At 48.9% G+C, this 22,803-nt stretch overlaps 1 protein-coding gene across 12 annotated transcripts in view; it reads left to right on the forward strand.

Moving 5' to 3' along the window:
- LOC145338595 (uromodulin-like) overlaps positions 1-22,803 on the forward strand; it is a 113,263-nt gene that overhangs the window by 37,214 nt on the left and 53,246 nt on the right. For 4 of the 12 annotated variants that reach the window (XM_080182958.1, XM_080182959.1, XM_080182962.1 and 1 more), the window contains one exon: positions 7,268-7,602. The exons of 5 other annotated variants lie outside the window; for them this stretch is intronic. In XM_080182958.1, the coding sequence (XP_080039084.1) occupies positions 7,268-7,602 (335 nt within the window). Of the gene's footprint in view, positions 1-5,943; positions 6,089-7,267; positions 7,603-12,847; positions 12,949-22,803 lie in introns of those variants that run through there. 3 more of the 12 variants (XM_080182966.1, XM_080182971.1, XM_080182968.1) reach the window with 2 other exon arrangements.

Raw genomic sequence — 22,803 nt, forward strand, 5'->3', positions numbered from 1 at the left:
GTTTCCATTCGCGAGTGAGAGTGGGACTATGGGGGAGGGAAAGTGCCCATATGAGATAATCAGAGACAAATCTATTGGAGAAATTCAGGAGAAAACTCTTTACCCAGAGATGGGGGAGAATGTGAGTCTCATTCCCATGGAGAGTGGCGAATGTGTGGAACTTCCTCCCACAAGGATTGAGGACAATGTGGGACTCAGTCCTGTGGGCAGTAATGGAGAATGGGGCTGTCACTCCCATGAGGAGTAACAAGAACATGGAATGTAATCCGGCGGGAAGTGTGGGAGAATTGGACATCGCTGCCAAGGCGAGTGGAGGAGAAACTAGGAATCGTTCTCACATGCAATGGGGGAGAATGTGGGAAAAGCTCTCACAGGAGTGGGGGAGAATGTGGTACTGGTGTGCACGGGGAGGGTGTCAGAATGTGAAAGTAACTCTGAGATTTTTATTCCAGTTCTGGCTACTGGAAGATTCCGGAGACTCGGATCTCACTGGGACACTGCTCCACACGTCGTCCAGGCTGGTTACAGGGTAGAGTCAGACTTTACAATATCAGATTTATTCTCACTGTCCAGCACTGTTCACATCGCTTCCACTCTCCAATATTTATACACCTCATTTCAGGATCACATCCCACCCTGGAACAGGGGGAAGGAAGCCGGACAGTTTGTTTTAACTGGGATGGGAATCCCTGCAGCTGGAAGCGAGAGATAAAGATTAAAAACTGCGGCAGTTACTTTGTCTATGAGCTGAAACCGACACCAGGCTGTAACGCTACTTATTGCACAGGTACATTGCTGTTTCAAAATGACCCAGGAGGGTGAGACTGGATATACCGGGACACTGACACACCCAGTGACTGAGGGGGAGAGGGACGGAGTGACTGAGTGGGAGAGGGACGGAGTGACTGAGTGGGAGAGGGACGGAGTGACTGAGTGGGAGAGGGACGGAGTGACTGAGTGGGAGAGGGAACGGAGTGACTGAGGGGGAGAGGGACGGGGTGACTGAGTGGGAGAGGGACGGAGTGACTGAGTGGGAGAGGGACGGAGTGACTGAGTGGGAGAGGGACGGAGTGACTGAGTGGGAGAGGGACGGAGTGACTGAGGGGAGTGGGGTGTAGATCAAAAAAGAAGAAGAAGGACAAAGAAGAACAACACAGCACGGGAAACAGGCCCTTCGGCCCAACGAGCCCACGCCACCATCTTAACAATGTGCTATTCCTCCTCCACCCTTGACCCATGTCTATGCTTATGGTACCCCCATTGGAAACCAGATTAAGGGGAGAATAATTTAGGGACAATTGTTACACCAATCAGCCTAAGAGCACATCTTTGGGGTGTGGAAGGAAACTGGAGCACCCGGAGGAAACCCACGCAACCACAGGGAGAATGCGCAAACTCCCACAGATACTGGTCCAAATCTATGTATCTGCACAGCAAACAGTGATAGTCACTGAGCTGTCATGGCCCATCTGCTGCTCCAGTTTTAAGCGTACTCTAACGACGTGAAGTACTAGGCCACTCTCGAAACATCCAAGAGCAGCCCACACACGACCCACCGTGTGTATGCCCCTCGTTAGACAACAAGGTGGACCGACACACCTGCGGAGTACAAGAGAAAAACATCAACACATGATTTCCAGGAACGTCCTGAGGTTCTGATCCTTATTTAAAACAGTCTCTTATAATCCTCCATCCCTATTTCGCTCATGTATCTATCTAAGTGAACCTTAAACAAGTCCAGCGTGCCTGCCTCCACCACCTTACTTGGTAGTGCATTCCATACCACCACGACCCTCTGTATGGAAAAACCTCCCTCTAGCATCCAAATTATACCTCTCCCCCCTCACCTTAAGCCTGTGGCCCCTCGTGATATTTGTCTCCAATCTAGGAAAAAGCCTGCCACTGTTGACTCTATCTATACCCTTCATTATCTTATATACCTCTATTAGATTCCCCCCTCAATCTCCGTCTTCCTAAGGGAAACAGCCCAATTTACCCAATCTTTCCTCATAACCCAGTCCTTCCATACCAGGCAGCATCGTGGTAAACCTCCTCTGCACTGTCTCCAGGGTCTCCACGTCCTTCCGGTAGTAAGGTGACCAGAACTGGACGCAGTACTCCAAATGCAGTCTAACCAACGTTCTGTACAACTGCAACATTAGACACCAGCTCTTATACTCTATGCCCCTTCCTATAAAGGCTAACATACCATAAGCTTTCTTCGCAACCTTCTCTGCCTGCCTTGCCACCTTCAAAGACTTGTGCACTTGCAACCCCAGGTCTCGCTGTGTTTCTATACTCTTTATAGGCTTACCCTTTATCATGTAACTCCCCCCTACATTATTCCTTCCAAAATGCATCAACTCACATTTATCAGGATTAAATTCCATCTGTCATTTATTTGCCCAATATACCAGCCTATCTGTATCTTGCTGTGTTGCCTGGCACTGCTCCTCACTGTCCGCCAATCCTGCCATCTTTGTGTCATCTGCAAACTTGCTGATCACACCATGTACTCCCTCTTCCAAGTCATTTGTATATATTATGAAGAGAAGAGGTCCCAGTACTGAGCCCTGCAGCACACCACTGGTGACAGACCTCCAGCTAGAAAAGGACCCTTCCACTACTATTCTGTCTCCTCTTACCAAGCCAGTTTTCAATCTATCTAGATATCTGTCCCTGTGTCCCATGAGCCTTAACCTTTTCAACCAACCTACCATGAGGGACTTTGTCAAACACCTTACTGAAGTCATGGATCATCAAACCCTACTGAACAGAGAGAGGCCTTTCGGCCCGTCAGATCTGCACCGAACACAACCCCAGCCAGGCTCTAGCCCCCATATCCCCACCCAGGCCCTACCCCCTGTATCTCCACCCAGGCCCTACGCCCATATCTCCACCCAGGCCCTGCACCCATATCCCCACCCAGGCCCTGCCGCTGTACCCCTATATATTATTCCCACTAATCCCTCTAATGTACGCATCCCAGAACACTAAGGGGCAATTTTTTTAACCTGAGAAATCAACCTAACCCGCACATCTTTGGACCTTGGGAGGAAACCGGAGCACCCAGAGGAAACTCACGCAGACACGAGGAGAATGTGCAAATCTAACTCAGACAGTGACCCGAGCCGGGAATCGAACCCAGGTTGGAGCTGTGAAGCAGCAGTGCTAACCACTCTGCTACCATGCCACCCGTAGTGAGTGAGGGGAGTGGGGTGTAGTGAGTGAGGGGAGTGGGGTGTAGTGAGTGAGGGGAGTGGGGTGTAGTGAGTGAGGGGAGTGGGGTGTAGTGAGTGAGGGGAGTGGGGTGTAGTGAGCGAGGAGAGTGAGGTGTAATGAGTGAAGGGGAGTGGGGTGTAGTGAGTGAAGGGGAGTGGGATGGAGTGAGTGAGGGGAGGGTGTAGTGAGTGAGAGCAGTGGGGTGGAGTGAGTGAGGGCAGTAGGGTGTAGTGAGTGAGGGCAGTAGGGTGTAGTGAGTGAGGGCAGTGGGGTGCGGTGAGTGAGGGCAGTGGGGTGCGGTGAGTGAGGGGAGTGGGGTGCAGTGAGTGAAGGGGAGTGGGATGGAGTGAGTGAGGGGAGGGTGTAGTGAGTGAGAGCAGTGGGGTGGAGTGAGTGAGGGCAGTAGGGTGTAGTGAGTGAGGGGGGCGTGATGGAGTGAGGGGAGTGGGGCGTGGTGAGTGAGGGCAGTGGGGTGCGGTGAGTGAGTGAGTGAGCGGAATGGAGTGGAACCTCGGCACATTCCTCCTTCCCGTTTTGTTACGAGTCCGGTTGGGTATTTCGAGATGTTCTTTGAAGCTTCCAGGCCTGTAACGTTTCATGTTGAATTTTGCGAGGATGGGCACGCGGAGGTTTTACTCCAGGTGCGATTTAACCAACTCACACAGAGGTTTTATCAAAAACAAAGTGTGATTCAGAATACTGCTGACACTTTGCAAGAACTTCTAACAATGCTGAAGAGGAGACGGAACAACCATGATGATCTTTACCTCTAAAGGAAATATCTCTCATGTGTCCCAACCAAAACCAACATGCAACCCACAAAACCCCCCAAAAAAGCACAATATGTCATAGGTTAGAGTCATTGAGGTTTACAGTATGGAACCAGGCCCTTTGGCCCAACTTGTCCATGCCGCCCTTTAAACCCCCAGGCACGTCCCAATTGCTCACATTTGGTCCATATCCCTCTATTCCCATCGTATCCATGTGACTATCAAAATGCTCTTTCAAAGACAAAATTGTACCCGCCTCTACTACTACCTCTGGCAGCTTGTTCCAGACACTCATAATCCTCTGTGAAAAAATTGCCCCTCTGGACCCTTTTATATCTCTCCCCTCTCACCTTAAACCTATGTCCTCTAGTTTTAGACTCCCCTACCTTTGGGAAAAGTTATTGACTATCTAGCTGATCTGTGCCCCTCATTATTTGAGAGACCTCTGGAAGATCACCCCTCAGCCTCCTATGCTCCAGAGGAAAAAGTCCCAGTCTATCCAGTCTCTCCTTATAACTCAAACCATCAAGTCCTGGTAGCAAGTCCTGGTTAATCTTTTCTGCACTCTTTCTAGTTTAATAATATCACCTCAAATTTGTCTAAATTAAACTCCATCTGCCATTCGTCAGCCCACTGGCCCAATTGATCAAGATCCCGTTGCAATTGGAGGTAACTTTCTTCACTATCCACAATGTCACCAATCTTTGTGTCATCTGTAAACTTACTAACCGTGCCCCCTATATTCTCATCCAAATCATTAATATAAATGACAAATAGCAGTGGACCCTGGACTGATGCCTGAGGCACATTGCTGGTTACAGGTTAGTACCCACTTGTTGCAGGAATCAGTGGAGTTCAGTAAATACCTTGTGAAGAAAGTCAGACGAGGTTGTATCGAACCTGTTTCCCCCAAACACAGCTTCTTTAAGACGGGAAGGCAATAAACCTCTCCTTCAGTGAATTGAGAATAGTTTCAGAACCAAATAAAGAGGACAGAGAGAGCGAGAGACTGCTTCTCAGCTCGCTGTGAAACTGCTTCTAACACACACTCCCGAAAACCAAACTGAAAGCCCAAATGGGGAAAAAACCCTATCACCTGACTACCACAGCCATGCTCCGCCAGTGACACTGTTGGAGCGCACAGTGTATTAGCACTGCTGCCTCACAGCGCGAGGGACCCGGCTCAATTCCCAGCTCGGGTCACTGTCTATGTGGAGATTGCACATTGTACCCGTGTCTGCATGGGTTTCCTCCAGGTGCTCTGGTTTCCTCCCACAGTGTGAAAGAAGTGCTGGTTAGGGTGCATTGGCTGTGCTAAATTCTCCCTCAGTGTAACCCGAACAGGCACCAGAGTGTGGTGACTAGGGGATTTTCACAGTAACTTAATTGCAGAGTTAATGTGAGCCTACCTGTTACACTGATTAAAAGTAAACTTTAAACTTAATTTTAAAAAAACTTTCTTCAAAGTATGTTCACATGACAGGATTCCAGTCAAATTCCCTTGCGAATCCCTCGATTGAACCTGCCTCCCCCACACTGTCAGACAGCTCACTGCACACCCCAACCACTCACCGTGTGAAAACATTTCTCCCCGTGTCCCCATCGATTCTCTGACCTATCCTCGTCAATCTGTCTGTCTCCCTCTCGTTCTCAACTTTACCACCTCAATGGTAACCGTTTCTCCCTCTTGGCCCTCCCCCAGACATTCCACCCTCCTTATTGTGGGTCCTCGGATCAAGTCTCCCCTCTGCCTTCACATCTTCCCCGTGTAGAGCAGTGTTCCTGAATTTCCCCAATCTCTCCACATCACTGAGATTCCTCCATCCCCTGACACCTTCTCCTTCATTGAGATTGCTGTTGTCTTAACGAGGGGGGATGGGCTCGACACATATCTCTGTGTGAGACTGACTGTACTTTATCTGTTAACGTTAAACATCTCTCTGTCACTCAGACCCAAACTCAGCGCTCACTGACCTGTGTGTAGATCACATGGTGCTGAACCAGCCCTGGAGAAGCAGCGATTGTACTGGGACAGAGTGTGTGAGACAGGTGCAGTGTGACAGGGATCTTGTCTACGGTTGGTACAGGTTCAACAGGTAAGGTGTAGGGACACACCCAGCTCAACCAGCTGAGAGTGTGGGTGTTAGTGGCAGGTAGTGGGGATGATGGGTGGGGTTTTCTGTCCTGTCCACTGTCTCGATCATCCAATCCCGCCAGAGGACTTTGCTCCAAGTCCCACAGTAGTTCCACTGCGATGGGGTCAGACAGTGCCAGCCCGTATCACTGAAGCTGCAACCCCTGAGATGGTAAATGTCAGAGACTTACCTGGAATCCTCCTTCTCTTCTGAAGTCAAAGTATGAGGGAAGATGGAATTCAAAAGTTAGATCATTAAGGCGATCAGATGCACTGATTCATGGATGGATGACAGGGTGTAGAAGAATTGAACTAACAAGTCTGTCCTCCTCCTCCCCCGCTTCCCCCCACCCCGCCATCCACGGTGGAAACGCAGTGTGTTTTGGAGCAGGGTAACGGTGAGGCCATGCGCAGCAGCTGGAAAGTCCTGACTGGTCTGGTCTGGTTATAAGGGGAGAGAGAGAAAGAGACAGGGAAATAAACAGGAAAAGAGGGGGAGGGGGCAGAGAGAGATGGAGGGGGCAGAGAGAGACATGGGGGGGGGTGCGGGGCAGAGAAAGAGAGAGGGGGCAGAGAGAGAAAATGGGAGCAGAGGAGGGGGGGCGGAGAGAGAGGGGGCAGAGAGAGAGGAAGGCACAGAGAGAGAGAGGGAAGAGGGATAAGGAGAGAGAGGGGGCGGGGGGGGCAGAGAGAGGGATAGGCAGAGAGAGGGGGCAGAGAGAAAGAAAATGGGGGCAGCAAGAGAGTGGGGCAGAGAGAAGAGGGAGAGGGGGGCAGAGAGAGGGACGGGGGCAGGGAGAGAGAGGGAGGGGCAGAGAAACAGAGTGTGGTGGCAGAGAGAGGAGAGCACAGAGAGAGGGAGATACAGGGAGAGAGGGAGGGTGAGAGAGAGTTAAAGTTTTGAGTGTGTAAAAGCGACGTTCAGAGACTGTGAGCTGTAGTCAGAGAATCCGCTCCTCCTGTTAATGCTGTTGATCCCCCCAGCACACCAATCAGACGTGTGATAATTTTCACTAGAGGTGGGGTGCTGGTGTTGGTTGGGTGAGATTAAAGCGAGTGTGTCCTGGGGAGAACCCTTCAACATCCTTCATCCCGAGACTTGCCGGGGAAGCTCAGAGTGACTGTGTGATTGTTGTTCCAGTTCCGGCGGATGGAAGATTCCGGAGACTGCGGTCCCAGTGAAACATTGCTCGACACGTCGTCCAGGCTGGTTAGAGGGTAGAGTCAGACTTTACAATATCAGATTTACTCTCACTGTCCAGCACTGTTCACATCGCTTACACTCTCCAATATTTATACATCTCATTTCAGGATCACATCCCACCCTAGAACAGGGGGAAGTAAACCGGACAGTTTGTTTTAACTGGAGTGGGAATCCCTGCACCTGGAAACGAGAGATGAAGATTACAAACTGCGGCAGTTACTTTGTCTATGAGCTGAAACCGACACCAGGCTGTAACGCTACTTATTGCACAGGTACATTGTTGTTTCAAAATGAGCCAGGAGGGGTCTGAGACTGGATAAACCGGGACACTAACAGAAAGTAATGTCCTTCAGTGGTGTAAGAAACACAACGGATAAGTGTCTGAAACATTAAGTGATGATGTGACCAAGGCTACATGGAAAGTGAGCTTATGACCAAGGCTACATTGAACTAAGTCAGACACTGGTTTACAATGTCTGTGGAACTCTACAGCCCCCATGTGTGGATGCAAGTGTTGTGTGCTCCTTCTGCTGGTCGCAGAGATTGCCTGAGTTTGGGGGTGGGGGCAGGCGGTTTTGGCGTATAGGTTACCATCCTTGCATCTTTCAGGGTTTTTTTTAAGTTCATTTATTGGTCACATGAGGCGGTACGGAAACAGCACAAAACCAATTTGGGTGGGAGAAGGGAGACGAAGAGTAAAAGGTAAAGACGCTGGAGAGAGAGTAAAGGAAGATAAAATTGGATTGAGAGAAAACAGGGAGAGAGAGTTCAAGGGAGATAAAACTGGATTGAGAGAAAACAGGGAGAGACAGTAAAGGGAGACAACACTGGATAGAGTTAACACTGCAATGAAATTACTGTGAAAATCCCCAAGTTGCCACATTCTGGCACCTGTTCATGCACACTGAGGGTAAACTTAACTTGGCCAATGCATCTCACCAGCACATATTTGGACTGTGGGAGGAAACTGGAGCACCGGGAGGAAACCCATGCAGACACGGGGAGAACGCACAGACTCCGCACAGACAGTGAGACAGGCCAGGAATTGAACCTGGGTCCCTGGCTCTGTGAGGCTGCAATGTTAACCACTGTGGCACTGTGCATCTCAGGCAGAAGGTCCATGCTTGAACCCCCCTCTAAGGGTTTAATGGAGTGTGCGCCCACCACACGGTCCTCCCTCAAGTTTTACGCCCCCATTACCCCCACGACCTGCCTCGCAAACTGTTCTGGGAAATGCGAGTCCATCTCAGCACATTGTGTGTTCCAGGAAGAGGAACATGAACGGAATACACTGTTTGGATGGGTACGCCCCCGACCCAAATTGGACGACGAGCTTCGGGCAACACCCCCACTCCCCCAACAGCTGCCCCCAGCTCAGTTTTCCGAAGGGAAGGAGAGATGTCCAAACTGAACCAGTTTCTACTGAAGCAATAGATTGTAGGTTTGGTTGCTGCTTTCTGGGGAGTGGGATTGATGTGGAAGCGGTTCCTGTTGTGAGTTACTGAGTTACACCGGAGAGGAGGGAGCGGGGAACAGGCTGTACTGGGAGACTGATGGGAAACAATGTGGATTTGTTATTGGGGGGAAAGGTTCAATCTAATGTTACTGACACCCCCAGATTTCCACTTCTCTACAACAATAAATGGGCTTAATATTAAGATGAATCCTCTCTCTGTCAACCAGTCGCAGACCTGTCAATCGCTGACCCATGTGTAAATCACACCATCCTGGACTAGCCCTGGAGGAGTGCAGAGTGTAACAGGACAGTTTGCTCCACTCGAAAATGCGACAATAAACTCAACCACGGGTGGTATCGATTTAAAAGGTAAGGGATTGATGTCGGTTATTAGAGCAGAGCGGCGGTTGGGGAGGGGACATGAGGAGGGATAGAAACAGCACAAAACCATGTTGGGTGGCAGAAGGGAGACAAAGAATAAAAGGTAAAAACACTGGATACAGAGAGAGAGAGAAAGAGTAAAGGGAGATACAACTGGATAGAGTAAATGAAGACAACACTGGATAGAGAGAGAGAAAGAACAGAGGGACTTCTGTAAAAGGCCATAAGACTGGAAAGAGAGAAAGTGTAAAGGGAAGCTAACACTGGATAGAGAGAGAGAAAGAACAAATGGACCACTAAAAATGTCATAACACTGGATAGAGAGAGAGAGGAAGAGCAGAGGGACCGTGTAAAGGGAGATAACAATCGATAGAGGGAGAAAGAAAGAACAGAGAAAGAGTGTAAAGGCAGATAACACTGGATAGAGAGAAATACAGTGCAGAGAGAGAGATTAAACAGAGAAAGTAAAGACAAATAACAGTGGAAATAGGGAGAAGAGAGAGAATGTGTAAAGGCAGATAACGCTGGACAGAGGGAGTGTATGTGAAGGCAAACAACACTGGATAGAGAGAGAGAAAACACAGATGGAATTACGCGAGTTAACACTTGATAGAGAGAGAGAGCAGAGAGAAAGTAAACAGGGCTAACACCAGATAGACAGAGAGAATACAGTGAGAGTAAAATGAGATAAAGCTGGATAAATAGAGGTGGAAGAGAGAGACAGAGAGTAAAGGGAGATAATACTGGATAGAGAGAGAGAACAGAGGAGAGAGAGAGACAGAGAGATAGAGACTGAGAAGAGAGAGAGAGGGAGATAATACTGGATAGACGGAGCGAGAGCAGTGAGGAGATAGTAAACGGCGTGGGGGAACATGGTCCCGGGGCAGCACGTTAAATGACACATTGGGTCTGGAAGGGAGGGGTTAGGGTTGGGGGTTGAAATTGGGGGTGGAGCGTGGAGAACAGACTGGAGGGGGGGGTCTGCGAAAGAAGGATTTGCTGTGGGATAGAGTCACAGAATTATGAATCTGCACCTAACACAGTCCCATCCAGGCCGTATCCCCATAACCCCCATGCATTTACAGTAACTGTTCCCCCGACACTAAGGGGAAATTTAGCATGGCCAACCAACTAAAATCTCTCTATATCCCCCCTTTCGACCTTCCAGGAAGGAGTATTGGAGATATTGTTATTGAAGTTCACAGTTCAGGAGCTGATGGTGTGTGTGTGTCTGTGTGTGTGTCTGTGTTTGTTTGTTGTTCCAGTTCTGACGGATGGAAGATTCCGGAGACTCCTATCCCAGAGGGACACTGCTCCACAGATCGTTCAGGCTGGTTAAACGGTAAGTCAGACTTTACAATATCGGATTTACTCTCACTGTCCAGCACTGTTCACATCGCTTACACTCTCCAATATTTATACACCTCATTTCAGGATCACATCCCACCCTGGGACAGGGAGTGGTGACCAGGACAGTTTGTTTAAGCTGGAAAGGGAAACTCTGTCACCTGCGCCACCAGATAAGATTAAAAACTGCAGCCATTACGTCGTTTATGAGTTGAAGTCCTTACGATATTGTGATGCCTATTGCACGGGTAAGCTGTTCCTTCCAAAAGATCAAAAGAAGTGACTTGGAAATGTCACAAATACAGATAAAGAAAGTTCGACGTCTCTCTCCGTTGTGCGAGGGGAGCAATACTTACCTGTGTGTCTCTGCTGGGGGATCTATACTTACCTGTGTGTCTCTGCTGGGGGATCTATACTTACCTGTGTGTCTCTGCTGGGGGATTTATACTTAACTGCGTGTCTCTGCTGGGGGGGTCTATATTTACCCGTGTGTCTCTGCTGGGGGGTCATACCTACATGTATCAGCGAAAATATCCTCGGCAAGTGAGTGAGGAAAATTGGACAATGAGATCCCGCCGGCAGGATTCCCATTCTCCGAGTCTGGGGTGAGGTGGTCCTTGTGTTACCTCAGTCTCTTGGGAAGGAGGAGTGAGGAAGGTTCAGGGAGCAGAGGGTTGGTCCTGCCCCCTCCCCCTCTCCCGCGATCCCTCGCTCCCCAATGATTGTTGGCTGCTGGCGCTGTTTGCAATCTCTGTCATACCCCCATCCCCAGTCCTCACCCCAGAGACTAGAGTTAGGTTGATCGTAGCCCAGCGCCAAGGCACAAGTCACCACTGCCAGTGGATTGTCAAAGGCTGTGATAGAGATGTTTCAGGTGTCCCACTGCCCGGCACAGGGACACTGAATGGAAAGACCTTTCAATATGGGATTCACCTCATTCTCTATTCATTGTAGATCCAAAAATGGCCCAGGTCCAGGGATATCCGGAAGGATTCACGCGACAGGCGGACAAGGAAGTTTCCTCGAGTGTCGGTGTGGCCCCAACCTCAGGTATCAGGTTCAGTACTTCAAAACCAGCTCTGCACTCACTCAGAACCAATCACAGCTCACTGTGTACATCCATCCAACTCACACTGATGGGGAGCAAGAGAGTGACTGAGGGGGCTGGGATGTAGTGACTGAGGGAGCACGGATGTAGTGACTGAGGGGGCTGGGATGTAGTGAGTCAGGGGCCAGGGTGTGGAATGAAGTGAGTGAGGGGTGTAGTGATGGAGGGAGGATGGGTTGAGTGACAGAGGGGAATGGGATGTAGTGACTGAGGCAAGTGGGACGTAGTGAGTGAGGGGAGTCGGATACACAGAGAGGGGAGAGGGATATAGTGACTGAGGGCAATAGTGAGTGAGGGAAGTAGGGCATCATCACTGAGGTGAGAGTGAGTGGGATGTAGTGAGTGAAGGGAGAGGGATTTCCCACCCCTAACTGCCCTCCATTTCAGACGGGTGTTTGTGAGTCACCCACATTGCTGTGTTTCTGGAATCACAGCTCGGCCAGGCTGGGTAAGGACAGCAGATTTCCTTTTTCCTAAATGGGTGTTCGTGGACTGAATGGGTTTTTACAACAATCGACTGTGTTCATCGTCAGACTTTTAATTTGAGATTTTTTTATTGAATTCAAATTTCACCGTCTGGGATTCGAACCCAGGTCCCCAGAGGATTCCGCTGGGATTCTGGATAACTAGTCCATTGACAATCCCACCGCACCACTGTCTTCCCTACAGTGACCCCACCGTAAATTCAGTTTGATGGTTGGTTCTGTTGTTCCCCAAAGTTTACTGACGTGATATTCTTTAACATTTTCTGGATTCAGGAACAATCCCATCTCCCACCCACGGGGAAGAATCGAGTGGACAATCCAGCAACCAGTCATCCTTTGTCCCAGACGGAACTCCAACCTCAGGTAGGCAGCACTGTGAGGAAGGCTCAACAGAAACACTTCCCTCAACGTGACCCAAGGGCACAGCAATCCTGGAGACTGAAATAGGGATTTATTGATGGAAAGTGAGGGAGTGAGTGATGGGGAAATGGAGGGGTTGAGTGAGATGTAGATTCCTGTTTGAGGAGATTGAGTGTCTGCAATCCAGGGGAAGGGGTTTCAGAGAATCGGGGAGCTGTGATCCAGTGATGGGGATGAAGGGAAAGGGGTTTGTGTTACTCAGGGGGTGAGGGAAGGGTTTCCATTATTGTCGTGTGATATTGTTGAGAATCTAGAAACCACACGGTGATGTGTTCTGTTTAACTTCAATCTGCTCTCTCTCCCCATTTGCCCGAAATTATCTCAGATCCACTGACATCTCCAACCCGGTCACACAGCGATCCATCGAGTGAAAAATCCGCTGAGAGATCATCGTCAGTCCCAGCAGGATCTCCAACCTCAGGTAACTGAATCCGGGAAACATTCCCAATGAAATCCTTATTTCCTGGGAACACATAGAATAACGAGTGCGTTCGGAGAGTGAGTGAGTCGGGGCATTGGGATGGACTGAACTGTGTGTCTCTACTGGGGCGTTCTAAACTTACCTGTGTCTCTGCTGTTTGATCTATACTTACCTGTGTGTCTCTGCTGTTTGATCTATACTTACCTGTGTGTCTCTGCTGTTTGATCTATACTTACCAATGTGTCTCTGCTGGGGGGATCTTTACTTACCTGCATGTGTCTGCTGTGGGGTCTATACTTCATTGTGAGACTCTGTTGAGGTCAGATCTTACATGTGTGTCTCCACTGGGTAAGATCTATACTTAGCGATGTATCTCTGCTGGGCAGTCCATACTTGCATATGTGTCTTGGCCGGGGGGTCTAAACTTAGCTGTGCGCCTCCTCTGTTGGGGTCTATACTTACATGTGTGTCTCTGCTGGGGGGGTCTGTACTGAACTGTGTCTGTCTGCTGGGGCGTTCTAAGCTTACCTGTGTGTCTCCGTTGGGGAGAATATATTTAACCTGTGTGTCTCTGCTCGGTGGCCTGTACTTACATAAAGGGCAAAAGTGTAACAAGGGAGAGAGTAGGGCCTCTTAAGGATCAACAAGGTCATCTATGCCTTTGTGCAGATCCACAAGAGATTGTGAGATCCTGAATGAATATTTCTCATCAGTGTTTACCGCTGAGAAGAGCATGGATGTTCGGGAACTTGGGGAAATAAATAGTGATGTCTTGAGTATACATGTTACAGAGAAGGTGGTGCTGGAAGTCTTAAAGCGCATTTAGTTAGATAAATCCCTGGGACCTGATGATCTTTATCCCAGGACATTGTGGGAGACCAGGGAGGAAATTGCAGGTCCATTAGCAGAGATACTTGAATCATCAATAGTCACGGGTGAGGTGCCTGAAGATCGGAGAGTGGCAAATGTTGTGTCTTTGTTTAAAAAGGTCTGCAGGGAAAAGCCTGGGAACTATAGACCTGTGAACCTCACATCTGTGGTGGGTAAATTGTTGGAAGGTATTTTGAGAGACAGGATCTACAGGCGTTTAGAGACAGTCAGCATGGCTTTGTGAGTGGAAAATCATGTCTCACAAATTTGATTGAGTTTTTTGAAGATGTAACCAAGGAGGTAGATGAGGCAGTGCAGTTGACTTTGTCCACATGGACTTCAGCAAGGCCTTTGACAAAGTACCGCATGGTAGGTTGTTGCATAAAGTTAAATTTCACGGGATCCATGGTGAGGTATCTAAATTGGCTTCTTGATAGAAATCAGAGGTGGCTGTAGAGAGTTTTTTTTCAAGCTGGAGGCCTATGACCAGTGCTGTGCCTCAGGGATCAGTGCTGGGTCCACAGTTATTTGTTACTTAAATTAATGATTTGGATGAGAATATAGGAGGCACGGTTATTAAGTTTGCAGATGAGAATAAGATTGGTGGTATAGTGGACAGTGAAGAAAGTTATCTCCAATTGCAATGGGATCTTGATCAATTGGGCCAGTGGGCTGACAAATGGCAGATGGAGTTTAATTTAGACATATGCAAGGTGATGCATTTTGGTAGATTGAACCAGGGCAGGACTTACTCGGTTCATGGTAAGGTGTTGAGGAGAGCTACAGAACAAAGAGATCTAGGGGTACAGGTTCATAACTTCTTGAAAGTGGAGTCACAGGTGGACAGAGTGGTGAAGAACGCATTCGGCATGCTTGATTTCATCGGTCAGAACATTGAATACAGGAGTTGGGACGTCTTGTTGAAGTTGTACAAGACATTGGTAAGGCCACACTTGGAATACTGTGTGCAGTTCTGGTCACCCTATTATAGAAAGGATATTATTAAACTAGAAAGAGTGCAGAAAAGATTTATTAGGATGCTACCGGGACTTGATGGATTGAGTTATAAGGAGAGGCTGGATAGACTGGGACATTGTTCACTGGAGTGTAGGAGGCTGAGGGGTGATCTTATAGAGGTCTATGAAATAATGAAAGGCGTAGACAAGGTAAAAACTCAATATCTTTTCCCAAAGATAGGGGAGCCTAAAATTAAAGGGCATAGGTTTAAGGTGAGAGGGGAGAGATAGAAAAGTGTCCAGAGGGGCACTTTTTTCACACAGAGGGTGGTGAGTGTCTGGAACGAGCTGCCAGAGGTAGTAGTAGAGGCGGGTACAATTTTGTCTTTTAAAAAGCATCTAGATAGTTTCATGGGTGCGATGGAAATGGTTAAATGTGTTAATCTGAGGATATGATGTTTCACTCCAGGCGCAACGCTGTTGACCATCCGGGAATGTTTTATCAAATCAGTAGTTCAATGTCACAATGCACAATTCAAAGCTGCCAATTTACCTCTCTTTGTGCCAGCTCAAACACTATCACTCTTTCAGTCTTAAATTGAACAAATTATTGTGTAATAAACGGGCAGTGCGCTGGTACAATTGTTAGCACTGCTGCCTCACAGATCCAGAGAGCTGGGTTTGATTCCTGGCTTGGTAACTGTCTGTACAGAGTTTGAAGGTCCCCACTCCATCCCCACCTCCCCCCCACCCCCCACCTGCCTGTGATGTAAGAACATAAGAAATAGGAGCAGGAATAGGGCCATCTAACCCTTCGAGCCTGCCCCGCCATTCAGTAAGATCATGGCTGATCTGAAGTGGATCAGTTCCACTTTCCCGCTTTCTCCCCATAACCCTTAATTCCCTTGTCTATCAGAAACCTATCTACCCGTGACTTAAATATATTCAGCGAGGTAGCCTCCACCACGTCAACAGGCAGAGAATTCCAGAGATTCACCACCCTTTGAGTGAAGAAATTCCTCCTCAACTCCGATCTAAACTGCACCCCCCCCAATCTTGACGCTGTGCCCTCTCGTCTTGCTTTCCTTTCTAAGCGGGAAGAATCTCTCTACCTCTATCCTATCCATCCCCTTCATTATCTTATATGTCTCTATAAGATCCCCCCTCATCCTTCTAAACTCCAATGAGTACAGACCCAGTCTATTTAGTCTCTCTTCATAGTCCAACTCCCTCATCTCCGGTATCAGCCTAGTGAACCTCCTCTGCAGCCCCTGCAATATATCCTTGCGCAAGTGCAGTGACCAAAACTGCACACGGTACTCCAGCTGCGGCCTCACCAAGCCCTGTACAGTTGCAGCAAGACCTCCTTGCTTTTATATTCTATCCCCCTCGCGATAAAGTCTATCACACTCTTTGCCTCCACTCCGCAGTGCATCCACTTGCTGCTCTATCCGAACACTGCGGCTTGTGAGGAACCGCAGCAGGACACACTTCCCCCAGACAACATTGTCAGGGAGACGAGATTGCTCCCTAATTAACAACCTCTGGCAGTAGGAGCACGTCAATGCCCTTTCGTTGTTTTTTTTTCAAAAATATACTTTATTCATAAAAATCTCAAATAAACCATTGCAAATCTACATGTCTTTGAATTGCATACAGTGCAGAATTAAAACTTTTTACAGTTCTGTACAAATTACAGTCATTACATCGCAAAACTTAAGACTATATCCATGCCTCAAAAATTACTGTGTGCCGTTATTGCTCAGATTGGCACACAGTTACGCAGGTCGAGAGTGTTCTGCAGTTCCCGGGCCCTCGGTCTCCCTCCGTTAAAAGGCCTTAGAGTCTGGCCTTTCCCCATTGTGCCTTTGCGGCGGCTGCCCCTCAGCACGTAGTCCTGGACCTTGGAATGTGCCAGTCTGCAACACTCGGTCGAGGACAGTTCTTTCAGCTGGAAGATCAGCAAGTTTCGGGCAGACCACAGTGTGTCCTTCACCGAGTTGATGACCCTTCCAGCAGCAGTTGATGTTTTGTCTGGGTGTGTGTCCCCGGAAAACAGCCTGCAGAGCGCAGAGTCCTGCGTCACCGAGCTGCTCGGGACGAACCTCAACAAATACCCCCACTGCATCTCACTCCAGGCCTTCTTTGCAAAGGCATGTTCCACAAGGAGGTGCGCGACCGTCTCATCAGCCCCGCGGCCGCTTCGAGGGCAGCGTGCGGTGATGCTGAGACCTCGAGCTTGCATAAAGGATCTGAGTGCCCTGCTCACCAGTCACTCAGCTGCATCGCACCAGTGAGATCCCTCAGCTGTTTATCTGGGATTCTCCAACTCCTGTTTATCACTGAAGGTGATCTTTCGCTCCCCAATTCTTGGTAAATGTCGCTGGTCCGACTTCTGCCAGAATGCAGAATGAGGTCCCTCATCTCCCTCTCCCAGACACTGTGAGGGCAATGGGCCCTGATAACATTCTGGAAATAGTATTGAAGACTTGTGCTCCAGAACGTGCCGCTCCCCTAGTCAACACTTCCAGCACAATGACTACACAGGCATCTACCTAACAATGTGGAAAGTTGCTCAGCTATGTCCTATGCACAAAAAGCAGATCCAACCTGGCCAATTACCACTCAATCAGCCTACTCTCGATCATCAGTAAAGTGATGGAAAGGGGTCTCACGTGAGAACACCATCCACCAGGTACACGGTACATACTCTTGCAACTCGGCCAACGTTGTCTACCTGATACGCTGCAGGAAAGGATGTCCCGAGGCCATGGTACATTGGGGAGACCATGCAGATGCTACGACAACGGATGAATGAACATCGCTCAACAATCACCAGCAAGACTGTTCCCTTCCTGTTGGCGAACACTTCACGGGCATTCAGCCTCTGATCTTCGGGTAAGCATACACCGAGGCGGCCTTCACGACACACAACAGCGCAGAGTCGCTGAGCAGAGACTGATAGCCGAGTTCCGCACACATGAGGACGCTCTGAACTCGGATCTTGGGTTCATTACACTATGTGTAAGCCCCAGAACGACTTGCCTGGGTTTGCAAAATCTCACTCACTGTCCTGTCTGGAGAGAATTCTATGTTCTATGTTCTATGTTCTATCTCTTTAAGCTGTGCTTAACCCTCTCTTCACTCACATTGTCTGTACCTTTGAGACTTGATTACCTGTAAAGACTCGCATCCCAACCATTATTTTGTAAATTGAGTTTGTGTCTTTATATGCCCTGTTTGTGAACAGAACTCCCCACTCAACTGACGAAGGGGCAGCCTTCCGAAAGCTGGTGGATTTTGCTCCCAAATAAACCTGTTGGACTTTAACCTGGTGTTGTGGGAATTCTGACCGAGCAGTGGGCAGTGAGGAGCAGTGTCTGGGAATACAACAGGACATAGATATACTGGTATATTGGGCAGATATATGGCAAATGGAGTTTAATCCTGATAAATGTGACGTGATGCATTTTGGCCGGAATAATGTAGCGGGGAGTAATATGATAAAGGATAAACACATAAAGAGTATAGAAACGCAGCGGGACCTGGGGGTGCAAGCGCACCAGTCTTTGAAGGTGGCAGTACAAGTGGAGAAGGTTGTGAAGAAAGTTTATGGTATGTTAGCCTTTATAGGAAGGGGGATAGAGTATAAGCGCTGGAGTCTAATGTTGCAGTAGTATAGAACGTTGGTTGGGCCGCATTTGGAGTCCTGCGTCCAGTTCTGGTCGCCTTAATACCGGAAGGACGTGGAGACTGGAGAGAGTGCAGAGGAGGTTTACCAGGATGTTGCCTGGTATGGAAGGACTGGGTTATGAGGAAAGATTGAGCAAATTGGGGCTGTTTTCCCTTGAAAGACGGCGACTGAGGGGGGATCTAATAGAGGTATATAAGATTATGAAGGGTATAGATAGAGTAAACAGTGGGAAGCTATTTCCTGTGTTAGAGACGCACAGTACGAGGGGCCACGGGCTTAGGGTGAGGGGGAAGAGGTATAACATGGATATTAGAGGGAGGTTTTTCACACAGAAGGTCGTGGGGGTATGGAATGCTCTGCCAAGCAAGGTGGTGGAGGCAGCCACGCTGGAGTTGTTTGAGTTACTTGGTCAAGCACATGAGTGGGTTGGAGATGGGAGGATATAGGAGATTGTTTTAAATAAGGTTCATTAGCATTGGGACGTTCCTGGTAATGTATAAGGGTGTGGAATGATACTAATGTTTTTCCCTTTTAATTCACAGGTTTTAAGTCAGTCCGCCCTGTTGTCCAACGAGGGGCGTACACGCGATGGGTCGTACAAGAGCTGCTCTTGGATGTTCGAGAGTAGCCGAGTGCTTCATGTCGTTAGTGTACGCTTAAACTGGACCAGATACTGGGCAACACGACAGCTCAGTGACTATCACTGTTTGCTGTGCAGACACATGGATTTGGGCCGGTGTCTGTGGGAGTTTGCGTATTCTCCCCGTGCTTGTGTGGGTTTTCTCCGGGTGCTCTGGTTTCCTCCCACACCCCAAAGATGTGCTATTAGGCTGATTGGAGGTAATAAATTGTCCCTAAATTAGTTTCCCTCAATGTGGAATGCCATAAGCATAGATAAGGGTGATGGGTGGAGGGGGGACTGGTAATGTTAAAATGGCGGTGTGGGCTCGATGGGCCGTAGGGCCTGTTTCCCAGGCTACTTTTGTTCTTTGTATAACCTACTCAGTGACTTCCAGCTTGGGTTTCTCCAAGGTTACTCAGCTCCTGACTTAATCACAGTCTTGGTTCAAACATGGACTAATGAGCTGAACCCCAGAGGTGAGATGTGGTATCGAGGAACCCCAGTGAAACTGGAATCAGTGGGTATCAGGGGACAAACTCTCCACTGGTTGGAGTCATACCCGACACGTGGGAAGATGGTTGTAGTTGTGGAGGGTCAGGCACCTGATCTGGGTCAGAAAGAACTCAACTCTGGGCTGTGAGAGGTTCTGTGGGCCAGCAGCAGGAATAGGCAGTCTAACTGGCGAGTCCAGGACACGTTGGGAATCATTGAGTATTCAGGGATTATACCTACACGTAGAAACTCTACAGTGCAGGAAGAGGCCATTCGGCCCATTGAGTCTGCACTGACCACAATCCCACCCAGGCCCTATCCCCATATCCCTACATATTCTACCCACTAATGAGAAGAGAAGGGATAGGACCTATAAAAGGTGAAGGGGGAAAAGTCTGTGTGGAACCGGAAGAAATGGCAGAGGTGCTTAATGAGTACTTTGCCTCGGTATTCACGGTGGAAAGTGATCTGGGAGATTGTACTACAGGTTTGTGGCAGTCTGAAAAGATTGAGTATGTGGATGTTAAGGAAGAGGATGTGTTCGAACTCTTAAACTCTATTAAGATAGACAAGTCGCCAGGACCGGATGGGATGTACCCCAGGTTACTGTGGGAGGTGAGGGAAGAGATTGCAGAGCCCCTGGCGATCATCTTTGCATTGTCGATGGAGACGGGAGACGTTCCGGAGGATTGCAGATGTGGTTCCTATTTTCAAGAAAGGGAACAGGGATAGCCCGGGAAATTACCGACCGGTGAGTGTGACCTCAGTGGTTGGTAAGTTGATGGAGAGGTTTCTGAGGGACAAGATTTATGAGCATTTGGAGAAGTTTAGAATGATCAGACATAGTCAACATGGTTTTGTCAAGGGCAGATCGTGCCTTACGAGCCTAGTTGAGTTCTTTGAGAATGTGACTGAACACATTGACAAAGGAAGCGCGGTAGACGTGGTTTACATGGACTTCAGCAAGGCGTTTGATAAGGTCCCCCATGCAAGACTTCTTGAGAAGGTGAGAGGGCATGGGATCCACGGGGCTTTGGCCTTGTGGATCCCGAACTGGCTTGCCTGCAGAAAAAAGTCTGACAACACCAGGTTTTAGTCCAACCGATTTATTTGATAGTAAACTCACAAGCTTTCGAAGGGACTCCCTCTTCGTCAGACTCCCTCCCTCTTTTACCTGACGAAGAGGGAGTCCCCTCGAAAGCTTGTGACTTTACCATCAAATAAATCGGTTGGACTAAAACCTGGTGTTGTCAGACTTTTTACTGTGTTTACCCCAGTCCAACGCCGGCACATCCACATCTTGCCTGCAGAAGGCAGAGAGTGGTTGTGGATGGGTCTTTTTCTGCATGGAGGTCGGTCACCAGTGGAGTGCCCCAGGGATCTGTTCTAGGACCCTTGCTGTTTGTCATTTTCATAAATGACCTGGATGAGGAAGTGGAGGGATAGGTTAGTAAGTTCGCAGACGATACGAAGGTTGGTGGTGTTGTGGGTGGTCTGGAGGGATGTCAGAAGTTGCAGCGGGACGTAGATAGGATGCAAGACTGGGCGGAGAAGTGGCAGATGGCCTTCAACGCAGATAAATGTGTAGTGGTCCATTTTGGCAGGACCAATGGGATGAAGGAATACAATATCAAGGGTAGGAGTCTTAGCTGTGTTGAAGAGCAGAAGGATCTTGGGGTCCGGGTCCAAAGGACTCTTAAATCGGCTTCGCAGGTGGAGGACGTGGTCAAGATGGCGTATGGTGTACTGGCCCTCATGAATCGAGGGATTGCGTTTAGGAGTCGGGAGGTAATGCTGCAACTTTATAGGACCCTTGTCAGACCCCACTTGGAGTACTGTGCGCAGTTCTAGTCGCCTCACTACAGGAAGGACGTGGAAGCTATTGAAAGGGTGCAGAGGAGATTTACAAGGATGTTGCCTGGATTGGGAGGCATGCCTTATGAAGATAGGTTGAGGGAACTGGGACTCTTCTCCCTGGAGAGACGAAGGTTGAGAGGCGACCTGATAGAGGTTTATAAGATGTTGAGAGGAATAGATAGGGTAGATTCTCAGAGGCTATTTCCCCGAACTGAAATGGTCGCTACGAGAGGACACAGATTTAAGGTGCGGGGAGGCAAGTACAGAGGTGATGTTAGGGGTAAGTTTTTCACTCAGAGGGTGGTGAGTGAATGGAATCGGCTGCCATTGGTGGTGGTGGAGGCGAACTCGCTGGGGTCTTTTAAAAGACTTCTGGATGAGTATATGGGATCTAATGGGATTGGGGGTTATAGATAGGTCTATGGCTGAGTAGGTACAGAAGTGATCGGCCCAACTTGTGGGCCGAAGGGCCTGTTTGTGCTGTGGTGTTCTATGTTCTATGTTAATCCCTCTAACCTACGTATTAAGGAGTGATTTTAGCATGGCCAGTCAACCTAACCTGCACATCTTTGAAGGGAAACCAGAGCAAACCCACGCAGACAAGGGGAGAATGTGCAAACTCCACACAGACAGACAGTGACCCCAAAGCCGGGAATCGAAGCCGGGCCCCTGGAGCTGTGAAGCAGCAGTGCTAACCCACTGTGCCACCCACATCGCATGTGTCACAGGATGTACCCCTCCTGTTCGTATTGGGGGGAGGTGATTATTGATTTTGAGAAGCTGAATGATTCGAGAAGCTATTGGGAAGAAAATTCTTAGACGCCCACTCAGCAGATCAGGGGATTTTCTGACCATTCTATCAACTTAAAAAACAAAGTGAGGAGGAAGTGGTGTTTGTCAGAGAATGGCTGTTCAGTGAGAACAATGAGGTGTTCATATCAGAAAGAAACAGGACAAAGGACACGTTCAGTAACACATGCAAACGTGGCAAGAGGAAGTGTAATATCTGGGGCTATGTGTGTGAGTGTTAAACTCTGTGAGATGGCAACATTGTAGGGACGGCATGGTAGTACAGTGGGTTAGCACTGCTGCTTCACAGCACCAGGGACCTGGGTTCGATTCCCGGCTCGGGTCACTGTCTGTGTGGGGTTTGCACATTCTCCTCGTGTCTGCGTGGGTTTCCCCCAGGTGCTCCAGTTTCCTCCCACAGTCCAAAGATGTGCGGGTTAGGTTGATTGGCCGTGCTAAAATTGCCCCTTAGTGTCCTGGGATGTGTAGGTTAGAGGGATTAGTGGGTAAATGTGTAGAGATATGGGGGTAGGGCCTGGGTGGGATTGTAGTCGGCGCAGACTCGATGGGCCGAA

The sequence above is a fragment of the Carcharhinus amblyrhynchos genome, unplaced genomic scaffold (assembly GCF_965287045.1).
Source record: "Carcharhinus amblyrhynchos unplaced genomic scaffold, sCarAmb.v2.hapA chromosome_104, whole genome shotgun sequence".
Taxonomy (NCBI): domain Eukaryota; kingdom Metazoa; phylum Chordata; class Chondrichthyes; order Carcharhiniformes; family Carcharhinidae; genus Carcharhinus; species Carcharhinus amblyrhynchos.